The sequence below is a fragment of the Heterodontus francisci genome, chromosome 13 (genome assembly GCF_036365525.1).
Source record: "Heterodontus francisci isolate sHetFra1 chromosome 13, sHetFra1.hap1, whole genome shotgun sequence".
In the NCBI taxonomy this organism is placed as follows: Eukaryota; Metazoa; Chordata; class Chondrichthyes; order Heterodontiformes; family Heterodontidae; genus Heterodontus; species Heterodontus francisci.
The window spans coordinates 24,314,999-24,327,979 of record NC_090383.1 but is presented as its reverse complement, the minus strand read 5'-3'; the positions used below and the strand labels follow the sequence as shown (position 1 = coordinate 24,327,979).

The following is a 12,981-nucleotide window of genomic DNA, read 5'->3' as shown; positions in this document are numbered from 1 at the left end:
TTTAATGAGGTCACAGAAACAGTTTAAGAGGGTAATGCGGTTGATATGTGTGCATGACCAACAGGCATTTGATAAAATGCCAAATAACAGGCTTCTCAGCAAAGTTTGAGATGGTGGAATAAAAGTGCCAGTAACCGCATGTATACAAAATTGGTTGAGTGGCAGGAAACAGCGAGTCGTGAACGGTTGTTTTTTCAGACTGGAGAAAGGTATATAGTGGGGTTTCCCAGGGGTCGGTGTTAGGACCCCTGCTTTTCTTAATATAGATTAATAACATAGAATTGGGTATACAGGGAAGAATTTCAAAATTTGTGGATGACACAAAACTTGGAAGTATTGTAAGGATAGTGATAAACTCCAAGAGGACATAGACAGGCTGGTGGAATGGTCAAACAAGTGGCATGAAATTCAATGCAGAGGAATGTGAGGGGATTCATTTTGGTGGGAAGAATGAGCAGAGGCAATACAAAATAAAGGGTACAACTCTAAAGTGAGTTGCAGGAGCAGTGGAACCTATGGGGAAATGTGCATAAATCTTTGAAGGTGGTAGGGCAGGTTGAGAAAGCAGTTAGTAAAGCATATGGGATCCTGAGCTTCATAAATAGGGCATGGAGTACAAAAGCAAGAAAGTTATGATAAACCTGTATAAAACACTGGTTTGGCTTCAACTGGAGCATTGTGTCCAGTTCTGGGCACCACACTTCAGGAAGGATGAGAAGGTGTAATGGAGTCCTCGTATGCAGACTGCATTCTGTGCAGCTGACCTGTTGGGTGCTATGAATTTGATTTGAAAATGCAACTAAAAACTTCAATATTATTGAGTCATAGAGTCGTACAGCATAAAAACAGGCCCTTCGGCCCACTGCAGCCATGCCGACCATAATGCCTATCTATACTAATCCCACCTGCCTGCATTAATTCCATATCCCTCTATGCCTTGCTCATTCAAATACCTGTCCAGATGCCTCTTAAATGTTGCTACTGTTCCTGCCTCCACCACCTCCTCTGGCAGCTCATTCCAGATACCCACTATTCTTTGTGTGAAAAATTTACCCCTTTGATCCCCTTTAAACCTCCTCCCTCTCACCTTAAATCTATGCCCTCTAGTTTTAGTCAACCCTACCATGGGAAACAGACTCTGCTCTGGGAGCTCAGAACCAGGTTAACACAACAAGGTTTTTTTTAAACCAGACGCATGTGATTGGAACTTAGGTTTCAGTTTTACAAGAACACTCTGGAAGCTGGAAGCCAGCTGCAAAGCTAGGGGTTGTTTTTAAAAAGTTTCCCAGGGCTACGGAACTGAAACAAGCTGGGAGCTGTTGGTTTTAAAAGAACAAGCTCTTTGAATTGGAACCTGTTTTCTGGGAGCTGACCCTTGGAAAATACAAGTTGCTACCGTTGTTTTCGGTGCCTTAAAGAGAGTTATGTAAGGCGTGACCAGTGATGCAACACCACCAGCAAAACCATGGAAGTTCCAGAAGGCTGCGCAGTTTTGGTAGAGGTGGCATCAGTGGGGTTCGGATTGCAGAAAAACTGCCATCAAGATTGCATCTTGGGTGACAGGATCTGGAGATCTACTTGAAAAATTCGAAGACCTGAAGGATTTTGTGACGTTTCGGCGTCATCTTGCTAAAAGGACTGCCAAAGGACTTGAGATAATCTTTGTTTCATCTAATAGCTAATGTGTAACCTTCACAATCAACTATAATTTAACTGTTAATTCATGTTTAATTTATGTTGATTTTGGTTTGAGTGTTAAAATAAAATATATAAATGTGAAATCTTATCCGTTTGGTTTTCATCTCCTAAATTGGGGTCAGCTGGTGGATTTGATTCTTTTGATTTGTTGGTGGTCTCCACAGGGATCACAACAAAGGCATGAGAGATGGTGCAGAAAAAAATCATGAGAATTGTTCCAGGGATGAGGAACTTCAGTTATGTGGATAGATTGGAGAAGCTTGGGCTTTTCTCCTTGGAAAGGAGAAAATTAAGAGGAGGTTTGATACAGGTATTCAATATCATGAGGGGTCTGGATAGATTAGATAGGGAGAAACTGTTCTCATTGGTGGAAGGGTTGAGAGTCAGAGGACACCAACTTAAGGTGATTGAAAAAAAGCAACAGCAACATGAGGAAAAACTTTTTTTTTTGAACACAGCGAATGGTTAGGATCTGGAATGCACTGCCTGAATGTGTGGTGAAGGCAGATTCAATTGAGGTCTTCAAAAGAGAATTGGATAATTAACTAAAGAATAAAAAGCAGGGCTACAGGGAAAAGGCAGGTGAGTGAGACTAGGCGAGTTGCTCTGAGAGAGACGGCACAGACATGATGGGCCAAGTAACTACCTTCTGTGCTGTAACCATTCTATGATTCTAGGTGATTGGCAGTTAGAGGTCTGGTGAAGAACGTGTGCAACTATGTGCTTGCCTGATTCAATTTTGAGGTGGATGTGCCTATTGTTCCTGCCCAAAACAGGCAGAATGCTGTTTAAATATGCAAATTGGTGGTTCTATGCTGGCTGTAGGATCCAGGGTGCAATTTTCATGGCAACAAAAATGGGAGGAACATCCAGAAGTGGAATTAATCCCACTTTCTCCAAGCATTGAAAGGCCTAACCTTTCCGCCAAGGAGGCCGCTCAGAAAGGGTTACTTTTTATTTTTAATTAAAGTGGAGCCTGTTCTCACATCGCCCACCCCACCCTAGGATCTGCTCTTCCCCCATCCCCACCCAGCTAGTTGACTCTGTGCAGATGGCTAAATTGGTTAAACTTCAGTTTCTCCTCCTTGTAGGACAAGTCTCTTCAGTCAAAACCAATGACAAATATGATGCAGATGGTGTAAATACATACGAGAATATCACAGAATGATTGGCCTACTTAAATAAATTATCTCTTTCCCCATTAATTGTCTTGGTTAATGTTTTTAATCCATCAAGGCTAATTTTAACATTCCAGTAACCATGTCAAAAAGAACATGGTGTTACAACACTGAATCAGTCTTTTCCACTTGACCACAGAATTGGTGTTTGTTACCCAGACTCAGAAAATAGCTCCATGCTTATTAGAAGATATGAAGTAACATCCTCTTAAACATCTTCCCTCCTAATGTCTCCTAACCATTTCCTGTTTACTATCAGGTTTTTATGTGGCCGAATTACTATGTAACCAGGCCTATACAACTTGAGTTTTCCCAGTGTCCATTCACAGGCACATTTTGGTTGCTGATCCAAACCCAATCCCATCACTTTTAATTCTAGGTTTTTTCTTTATTTTTTAACTTATTTGCTCTTTACACCTCTTAAACCTCTCTTCTATTGTCATGCCTCCTTTCACATCTCCCCTTTCAGGTACTCTGCCTTCCCAAATTCATACCCCAATCCTTCAGTACTCCTCAACCTTCTTGCTCACTTGCTGCCATCCCAGGCATGACTCCCTCTGAGATAAGCCAACAGTTTCCCTCTATGCCTTTCTCGGCATCCTCAGAAAGGCTCATCGAGGCACTCGGCACTAGCTCATTACGAGCAGCAACCGCAACTGCCCATTCTGTTCTCTCACCAAACTTCCGCCGCAGTGCGCCGCTGGGGGCTAATCGTGCCAACTCCTTCCTACGCAACTGACCCCTTCCACTGGCTCTGCCAGTGGACCAACTCTCACTGCCCATCTCCGCATTTCCCTCCAGAATGTCTGTTCACTTGTGAACAAGGCCCTTGCCATCCGTAAGCTTATTGTGGATAATAGCATCGATATCATGGCCTCGACAGAATCTGGCTGAGGAGTGATGACACCTTCCCCCAAGATGATGGCTCCCCATCTGGCTATACTTTCCACCACTTGCCCCATCAAGTCTGTTGCAGGGGCAGTGTGGCATTCAACACCAGATCAGATCATGGCTTAACCCCATACTCCTCTGGCACTGTCTCCTGCTTTGAGCATCTCACCTTGTTCCACCTCTCTTACCTCCCAATTCAAAATCCTCTTTCACGACCACCCACCCAAGTACAATAAAAATTTTCTCACCAAGCTTTCTTTATTGCTTTCCTCCCTCAGCTTCTGCACCAAATGATTTCTCATCCTTGGTGGTTTCAACCTCTATCTTAACTCATCATGGTCTCTCTTACCCTCCCTTCATCTCTCCCTCCATGGAAATTCCCCAATCCATATTCATGGCCAGCACCTTGACCCTGCCATGTCATAAGGCCTCGCTACTCCCATTGTAGCAATCACAGATAAGGCCATCTCTGATCACATCCTTGCATCACTAACTACCTCCTTCTGTGTTGCCCTTGAAGAAAACTAACCCCCAATTCACTTACAACTGTACTTTCACAATCCCAACTATCTAGCCTTTGGTCCTCTGTTCACCACAACATTTCTGCAAGTAATGATTTTCTCAACACACCCTCACCTCCACCTTTAATACCTTAGTCCCCAGTGAAACCATTACTCCCTCTCACCTTGGTCACTCCTCCGGTACGGCCCTCGTCTCCACTCCTTTAAGTCCAAGGGATGCAGACATGAACGGACATGGCCGACAACAGTTTTACCTATTCACCGCCAGACCTGGCTGGACTGCATAAAGCACTCAGGTCCTGCTCTCATCTGCTAAAACATCACTATTCCAAGATCATCCTGGAATGCAAAGATAACCACCAGCTTCTTTTCTCTACTGCAAACCATCTTCTTAAATCCCTCTCCCATCCTCACCTCCAACAATAACTGAGAGGAACTCAGAAGAACATAAGAAATAGGAGCAGGAATAGGCCATTCAGCCCCTCAAGCCTGCCCCGCCATTCAATAAGATCATGGCTGATCTGTCCTCGGCCTCAACTCCTCTTTCAGGCCTGGCAATGCATAACCTTCGACTCCCCAAGATTTCAAAAATCTATCTATCTCCTCCTTAAATACATTTAGTTACCTAGCCTCCACAACTCTGAGGCAGAGAATTCCAGAGATTCACCACCCTCTGAGAGAAGATATTCCTTCGCATCTCAGTTTTAAATGAGTGACCCCTTATTCTGTAACTATGTCCCCTAGTTTGACATTTCCCCCACTAGTGGAAACATATTCTCAATATCTACCCTGTCAAGCCCCCTTAGAATCTTATATGTTTCAATAAGATCACCTTTCATTCTTCTAAACTCCAATGAATAAAGGCCTAACTGGCTTAGTCGTTCTTGATAAGACAACCCCTTCATCCCAGGAATCAGCCTAGTGAACCTTTTCTGAACTGCCTCCAATGCTAAAATACCCTTCCTTAAATATGGGGACCAAAACTGTACGCAGTCCTCCAGGTGTGGCCTCACCAACACCCTGTACAGTGGTAACAAGACTTACCTATTTTAAAACTCTAACCCCCTAGCAATAAAGGCCGAAATTCCATTTGCCTTCCTAATTACCTGCTGCACCTGTATGCTAACTTTTTGTGTTTCATGTACAAGAACACCCAGACCCCTCTGTACTGCAGTATTTTGTAGTCTTTCTCCATCTAAATAATAATTTGCCTTTTTATTCTTCCTACCAAAGTGGATGACCTCACACCTTCCCACACTGAACTCTATCTGCCAAGTTTTTGCCTACTCACTCAACCTATCTATCTCCCTTTGCAGATTCTGTGTCCTCATCACAACATGTCTTCCCAACTATTTTTGTATCGTCAGCAAATTTGGATACACTACACTCTGTCCCTTCCTCCAAGTCATTAATATAGATAGTAAATAGTTGAGGACCTAGGACCGATCCTTGTGGCAGCCCACTAGTTACGGGTTTCCAACCTAAAAAAGACCCATTGATCCCGACTCTCTGCCTTCTGTGTGTTAGCCAATCCTCAATCCATGCCAACACATTACCCCCAATACCGTGATTTCTTATTTTGTGCAATAACCTTTTATGTGGCACCTTATCGAACGCCTTCTGAAAATCCAAATACATTACATCTACCGGTTCCCCTTTATCCACTCCACTTGTTATATCCTCAAAGAACTCTAACAAATTTGTCAAACATGATTTCCCTTCCATAAAACCATGTTGACTCTGTTTGATTGCATTATGTTTTTCTAAATGTCCTATTTCTTCCTTAATAATGGACTCCAGCATTTTCCCAATGACAGATGTTAAGCTAACTGGTCTATAGTTTCCTGCTTTCTGTCTCCCTCCTTTCTTGAATAGGGGTGTCACATTAGCGGTTTTCCAATCCGCTGGTACCCTACCGGAATCCAGTGAGTTTTGGTATATTATGACCAATGCCTCCACTGTCTCTGCAGCCACTTCTTTTAAAACCTTTGGATGCAGGCCATCAGGTCCTGGCGACTTGTCTGTCTTTAGTCCTATCAGTTTGCCCAGCACCTTTTCCCTCATGATAGAAATTGTTACAAGTTCCTCCCTCCCATTTACACCTTGCTCATCTATTATTGTCGGGATGTTTATAGTGTCCTCCACCATGTAAAATATTGGTTTCAATTATAAATGAACTTCTTTGCTATTAAGACTGATCAGCTGCCTCTGCCTCCCTTCCACTAGCCCTAGGGGCCAAACTTCTTCTATAAAGGTCCCTATGCTCCAGCCCTGAACTCGCATCTTTCTCTAGATTCTCTATCTCCCCTCACGTCCTTTCTTCTCCACAAGACCAACCTCCTGCTCCCTCAACCCTCTTCCCACTAAACTGCTGACCACCCAACTTCCCTTCCTGGTCCCCATGTTAGCTGATATTGTTACCAGTTCTCTATCTTCAGGTATTGCTGCTCTCTCCTTTAAATCTGGCATCATCACCCGCTTCTCAAAAAAAAAATTTGAAACTACCATTCTTGCAAACTACTCCCCCTCAATTTCCCTTTCCTCTCCAAAGTCATTCAACGTGTTGTTGCCTCCCAAATCCATGCCCATCTTTCCCAGAACTCCATGTTTGAATCCCTCCAATCTTGTTTCCACCTTGTTACGGCTCATACCAAAGTCACAAATGACATCCCATGTGACTGTGACAAATGTAAACTCTCCCTACTTGTCCTTCTCGATATGTCTGCAGTTTTTGACACAGTTGCCCAACCCATCCTCCTCCAATGCCTTTCCTCTGTCGTCCAGCTGGTGGAACCTTTTTCTATTCTTTCATGAGGTGTGGGCATCGCTGGCAAGGCCAGCATTTGTTGCCAATCCCTAATTGCACTTGCCTGGTTGCATTCTTATTTATCTAATGGTAGCCAGAGTATCACTTGCAATGGCTTCTCTTCCTGCTCCCACACCTTTACTCTGGTGTCCCCCAAGGATTTATCCTCGACTCCCCCTATTTCTCACCTACATTCTGCCCCTTGGCGACATTATCCAAGAGCAAAGCACTAATTTTCACATGTACGCCGATGACACTACTTCACCAACACCTCTCCCAACTCCTGTGGCTAAATTATCAGACGACTTGACAACATCCAGAACTGGATGAGCAGAAATTTCTTCCAGTTAAACATTGGGAAGACTGAAATCAGTGTCTTTGGTCCCCAATACGAACTGCATCCCTCTCTGTGACAACTGTCTGAGGCTGATCTAAGCTGTTCACAGTAGTGGTGTGGTGCTTGACTCCAAGATGAGCTTCTGACCACATATCCGTGCCATCACTAAGACCACCTACTTCTACTTCTATAACCTCGTCCAACTTTGCCCCCATCTCAGCTCATCTGCTGCTGAAACCCTCATCCATGTCTTTCTACCTCTAGACGTGACTATTCCAACACACTCCTGGCCAGCCTCCCACATTCTACCTTCCATAAACTTCAGGTCATCCAAAACTCTGCTGCCTGCGCCCTTACTTGCACTAAGTCCCATTCACCAATCACCCCTGTGCTTGCTGACCTAAAGTGGCAGCCAGTCAAGCAATGCCTTGATTTTAAAATTCCCATCTTTGTTTTCAAATCCCTCCGTGGGCTCACCCCACCCTATCTCTGTCATCTCCTCCAGCCCACAAACCTTTGAGGTTTCCTACATTAACACTGACTACACTTCAAACGTACATCATTGGCTGTAAAGCACTTCAAAGATGTCTGGTGATTGTGAAAGGCGCTATATAAATGCAAGTCTTTCTTTTTTTATATCTGCACTCCTCTAATTCTGGCTTCTTGAGCATCACCAATTTTAATTCCTCCACTATTGATTTTTTTTATTTATTTCCAAAATATACTTTATTCATAAAAATCTGTAAATATTACATTCCCAAACAGTTTAAAACAGCATCAAGTCAAAAAATACAAACAGTGCAAAGGTGATCAGTTTCCTTCTATACAATCATAGGTTGCCTCACAACCCTTCCATTTCATTGTCATGCCATATACATTTTTACATTTACAGCACACAAAATTTTCCCGATACAGTTCAAGGGGTTTCCCACGGATCCAGCCCCTCAGTTCAGCTTGGTGGGGGGACCTTACACTGTGGTCTTTCCCCAGTCAGCCTTTGCTGCGGCTGCCCCAAGCTTTAGTGCGTCCCTCAGCACGTGGTCCTGGACCTTGGAATGTGCCAGTCTGCAACATTCGGTGGTGGACCCTCCAAAATTGATGGCTGTGCCTTCAAATACCTAGGCCCTAAGTTCTAGAATTCCCTCCCTTTACCTCTCCGGCTCTCTACCTCACTTTCCTCCTTTAAGGCACTCCATCACACCTCTCTCTTTGACCAAGATTTTGGCCATCTGCTCTAATATCACCTCATGTGGCTCAGTGTCAAATTTTGTTTTATAACACTCCTGTGAAGTGCCTTGGAATGTTTTATTTTGTTAAAGGCACAATAAAAACACAAGTAGTTGCTGTTGTTGTCTGTTAGAATGTACAGTTCCTTGCACAAATCTAACATTTAGATTTTAGTGTCATACTTACAATATAAAGTGTAAATTATTTTAATATAGAATCATAGAATTTTATGGCTCGCTGTACTTGTATCAACTCTTTAAGTTATCCAATTAGTATCAACCCCCACTCATTTGCCATAGTCCTGCAATTTTTTTCCTTTTCAGGTATATTCTAATTCCCTTTCGAAAGTTACTATTGAATTTGCTTCCACCACCCTTTCAGGAAGCACAGTCCAGATTATAACTTGCTACACCAAAAAATAAATCACCTCCCCACTGGGTCGTTTACCAATTATCTTGAATCGGTGTGCTCGAGATACCAACCGTACCAGTGGAAACAGTTTCTGCTTATGTGTTCTATCAAAACGTCTCACAATTTTGAGCATTTGTATCAAATCTCCCCTTAACCTTGTGTGCTCTAACCAGAATAATCCCAGCTTCTCTAGTCTCTCCACATAACTGAATTGTTTTATTTCATTGGTCAGTAAAGTCATACATCTGCCTTACCTTGTCAAATCCTTTCAATCCACCATGTATACTATTAGGCCCATTATTAATCGGCAGCTGATATTCCTTCCCATCAATATTGAATTTCCCTTCTGCAATTCGATTGGCAACACGGCCAACCACTGCCCCAAAGTAGGGATGCTTGTTAATATAGCCTGTAAACGTAATTGAAACAAGTTATCACCAAGGAGTGCAGGACTTGTGACTTCACAACAATTTGATGTTTTCTACAAATTACACTGTCACTTTACCTCCCCCCCCGAACCATTTCATCACAGCTTCCTCCCCTCCACTAAAAAAGTTACTTGGAACCATAGAAAGATTACAGCACAGAAGGAGGCCATTCAGCCCATCGTGTCCTTGCCGGCCGGGGGAAAAATAACTAGCTGCCCAATCTAATCCCACCTTCCAGCACCTGGTCCATAGCCTTGCCAGTTACAGCACTTCAGGTACATGTCCAGGTACCTTTTAAAAGAATTGGGGGTTTCTGCTTCCACCACCGTTCCTGGCAGTGAATTCCAGACACCCACCACACTCGGGTGAAAAAGTTTTTCCTCATGTCCCCTCTAATCCTTCTACCAATCACCTTAAATCTGTACCCCCTGGTAATTGACCTCTCTGCTAGGGGAAACAGGTCCTTCCTGTCCACTCTATCAAGGCCCCTTATAATTATGTAACCTCAGTTAAGTCACCCCTTAGCCTCCACTGTTTTAAGGAAAACAACCCTAGCCTATCCAATCTTTCCTCAAAGTTGCAACTTTCAAGCCCTGGCAACATTCTTGTAAATCTCCTCTGTACTCTTCCCAGAGCAATTATGTCCTTCCTGTAATGTGGTGACCAGAACTGTACACAATACTCCAGCTGTGGCCTAACCAGCATTTTATACAGTTCCAGCATTACATCCCTGCTTTTGAATTGTATACCTTGGCCAATAAAGGAAAACATTCCATATGCCTTTTTCACCACTCTATCTACCAGTCCTGCCACCTTCAGGGACCTGAGGACATGCACTCCAAGGTCTCTCACTTCTTCTACCCCTCTCAATATCCTCCCGTTTATTGTGTATTTCATCGCTTTATTTGCCCTCCCCAAATGCATTACCTCACACTTTTCTGGATTGAATTCCATTTGCCACTTTTCCGCCCACTCAACCAAACCATTGATATCTGTCTGGAGTCTATGGCTATCTTCTTCACTATCAACTACACAGCCAATTTTTGTGTCATCAGCAAATTTCCGAATCATGCCTCCCACATTTAAGTCCAAATCATTAATATATACCAGAAACAGCAAGGGACCCAACACAGAGCCCTGTGAAACGCCACTGGAAACAGCTTTCCTTTTGCAAAAACATCCATTGACTACTACCCTTTGTTTCCTGTCCCTGAGCCAATTCTGGATCCAACCTGCCGCATTCCCCTGTATCCCGTGGGCTTTCATTTTACTGACCAGTCTGCCATGTGGGACCTTGTCAAATGCCTTACTAAAATCCATGTAGACCACATCCACTGCACTACCCTCATCAATCCTCCTTGTTACTTCCTCAAAAAACTCAATTAAGTTAGTAAGACATGACCTTCCTTTAACAAATCCATGCTGACTATCCCTGCTTAATCCGTGCCTTTCTAAGTGGCAGTTTATTCTGTCCCTCAGAATTGATTCTAACAATTTACCCACCACCGAGGTCAGACTGACCGGCCTATAATTATTTGGCCTATCCCTCGCACCCTTCTTCCAAAAGGTGTTGCATCTCTGCCTATGACCACACTAAATAACACCCATTGGAAGTTAGCAAATTCTGCTATCTTTGGTCCACAGTGACAATCTGTCCCTTGACCCAGAGCTCGATGCATACCTAGGGAAAGCAGCTACCGCCTTTAGCTGACTCGCGAAACACGCATGGGATAACACCAAGCTGACCCTTAGGAACAAGCTGATGGTTTACAAGGCCTGTGTTCTCAGCACCTTGCTGTATGGCTGTGAAACATGGGTGACTTACAGCTACCAGGAAATGAAGCTCAAAATGTTCATCTTTGCTGTCTGCAGTGCATTATGGGTATATCCTGGCAGAACAAAAATCACCAATGCAGGAGTTCTCTCAAAGGCAGAGTTCCCAAGCGTGTTGGCACTAATCAAAAGCTTTGGTGGATCGGACAAATTCGCAGAATGGAAGACGGTCACATACCCAAGGACCTTCTGTATGGTGAGGTAACCAGGGCCAGACGACCAGTGGGCACCCTAAGCTCCGCCTCAAGGATGCTTCCAAGCGTGACATGAAGGCCCTAAATGTTGACTATCGCACTTGGGGATCACTAGCTGGCAAAAGAAGGAAATGGCTTCACACCCTGTGGTCTGGTATGCGCTACCATGATGACCAATTGCTACAGCAGCTTGGCAACAGGCGCCAACGTCAAAAACAATTCAGCATCACTTGGCAGCTTCACGTGCGACACTTGTGGCCGAACCTGCCTCTCAAGGATTGGCCTTAAAAGTTGCAGCTATGAGCAAAGATTGGATTGGCTAGGGTTGTTTTCCTTAGAACAGAGGAGGCTGAAGGGTCACTAGATTGAGGTGTACAAAATTATGAAGGGCCTAGATAGAGTAGACAGGAGGGACCTGTTTCCCCTAGCGGAGAGGGGGCACAGATTTAAGGTGATTGGTAGAAGGATTAGAGGGGACATGAGGGAAGACTTTTTCACCCAGAGGGTGGTGGGTGTCTGGAATTCACTGCCACGAATGGTGGTAGAAGCAGAATCAACACACAAAGGGTTGCAGGGAAGGCTTGGCCTCAGCTGATAAAACACGACTAAGGAATTTCCCGTCCGGGATGTGGGGGATGTTGGTGAGGAGTCTGAATGCCAATGCGCCCACCTTGCAGGGTGTCGAACCCCAGCACGATGTCAGCGAGCTCCCCGTCCCTGTCCCTGCTCTCCAGACTGGTCACAATGCCGCCGAGGGACAGAACTCTCAGCGTCACCAGGTGTGAACGCAGCGTGAACCGGTGCACAAGCCTCCCGTCCGGCAGCGTCCCGAACACATCGTCACTGACCTCGGTCATAGTCCGAAGCGGCAGAGCGAGGTCGGCCTGCTCCTTTTTTTGCACTCCTTATTTATCAGATGTTGCAGCCCCTGTCTTAATATTTGTTGTAGTAAAAAAAAAGTTCGCTCGGATTTTGCAAATCCAATTTTTCGTTCACACTCTCACTTTCTTTTACAACGCCTTGTTAATTCGACCGAAAATATATGACAGGATCAGCCGCCCGATTGCTCCAAAAAAAAAACAATTTCCAGCCAGTGACGTGCAGCAATGTTGATCACCAGTCGACTTTACTTCCTTGTTTAGTCTGGGAGAGGAGAGGAGAGGTTGCTTACAAAAAGATCCCATATTTACATTAATTCATTCTCAGGATTTGTGGTTCACTGACAAGATTTCCATTTATTGCCTGGTCCCCTAGTTGCCCCTGGGAAAGGTGGTGGTGAGCCTTCTTGAAATGCTGCAGTCCTTGAGGCAAAGTTGCTCTTACCCGGGGTATTCGGACCCAAAGATGATGGAAGAATGGCCAATATATGTCCATGTCAGGATGGGGTGTGACTTGGCGGGGTGGTACTTGGAGGTGGTATAATCCCATGTGCCTGCTGCCCTTGTGGTGGTGGAGGT

The 12,981-nt window shown here is 44.4% G+C and overlaps 1 protein-coding gene across 1 annotated transcript in view; it reads right to left on the bottom strand.

Moving 5' to 3' along the window:
* Positions 1 to 12,618, bottom strand: part of galm (galactose mutarotase) — a 71,518-nt gene extending 58,900 nt beyond the window's left edge. Inside the window, exons 1-2 of the mRNA XM_068044531.1 lie at positions 12,195 to 12,618; positions 9,324 to 9,478 (exon numbers count right to left, since the gene is read on the bottom strand). Of these exons, the coding sequence (XP_067900632.1) occupies positions 9,324 to 9,478; positions 12,195 to 12,381 (342 nt within the window). The 5' untranslated portion in view covers positions 12,382 to 12,618. The remainder of the gene's footprint in view (positions 1 to 9,323; positions 9,479 to 12,194) is intronic.
* Positions 12,619 to 12,981: the final 363 nt, after the last annotated feature.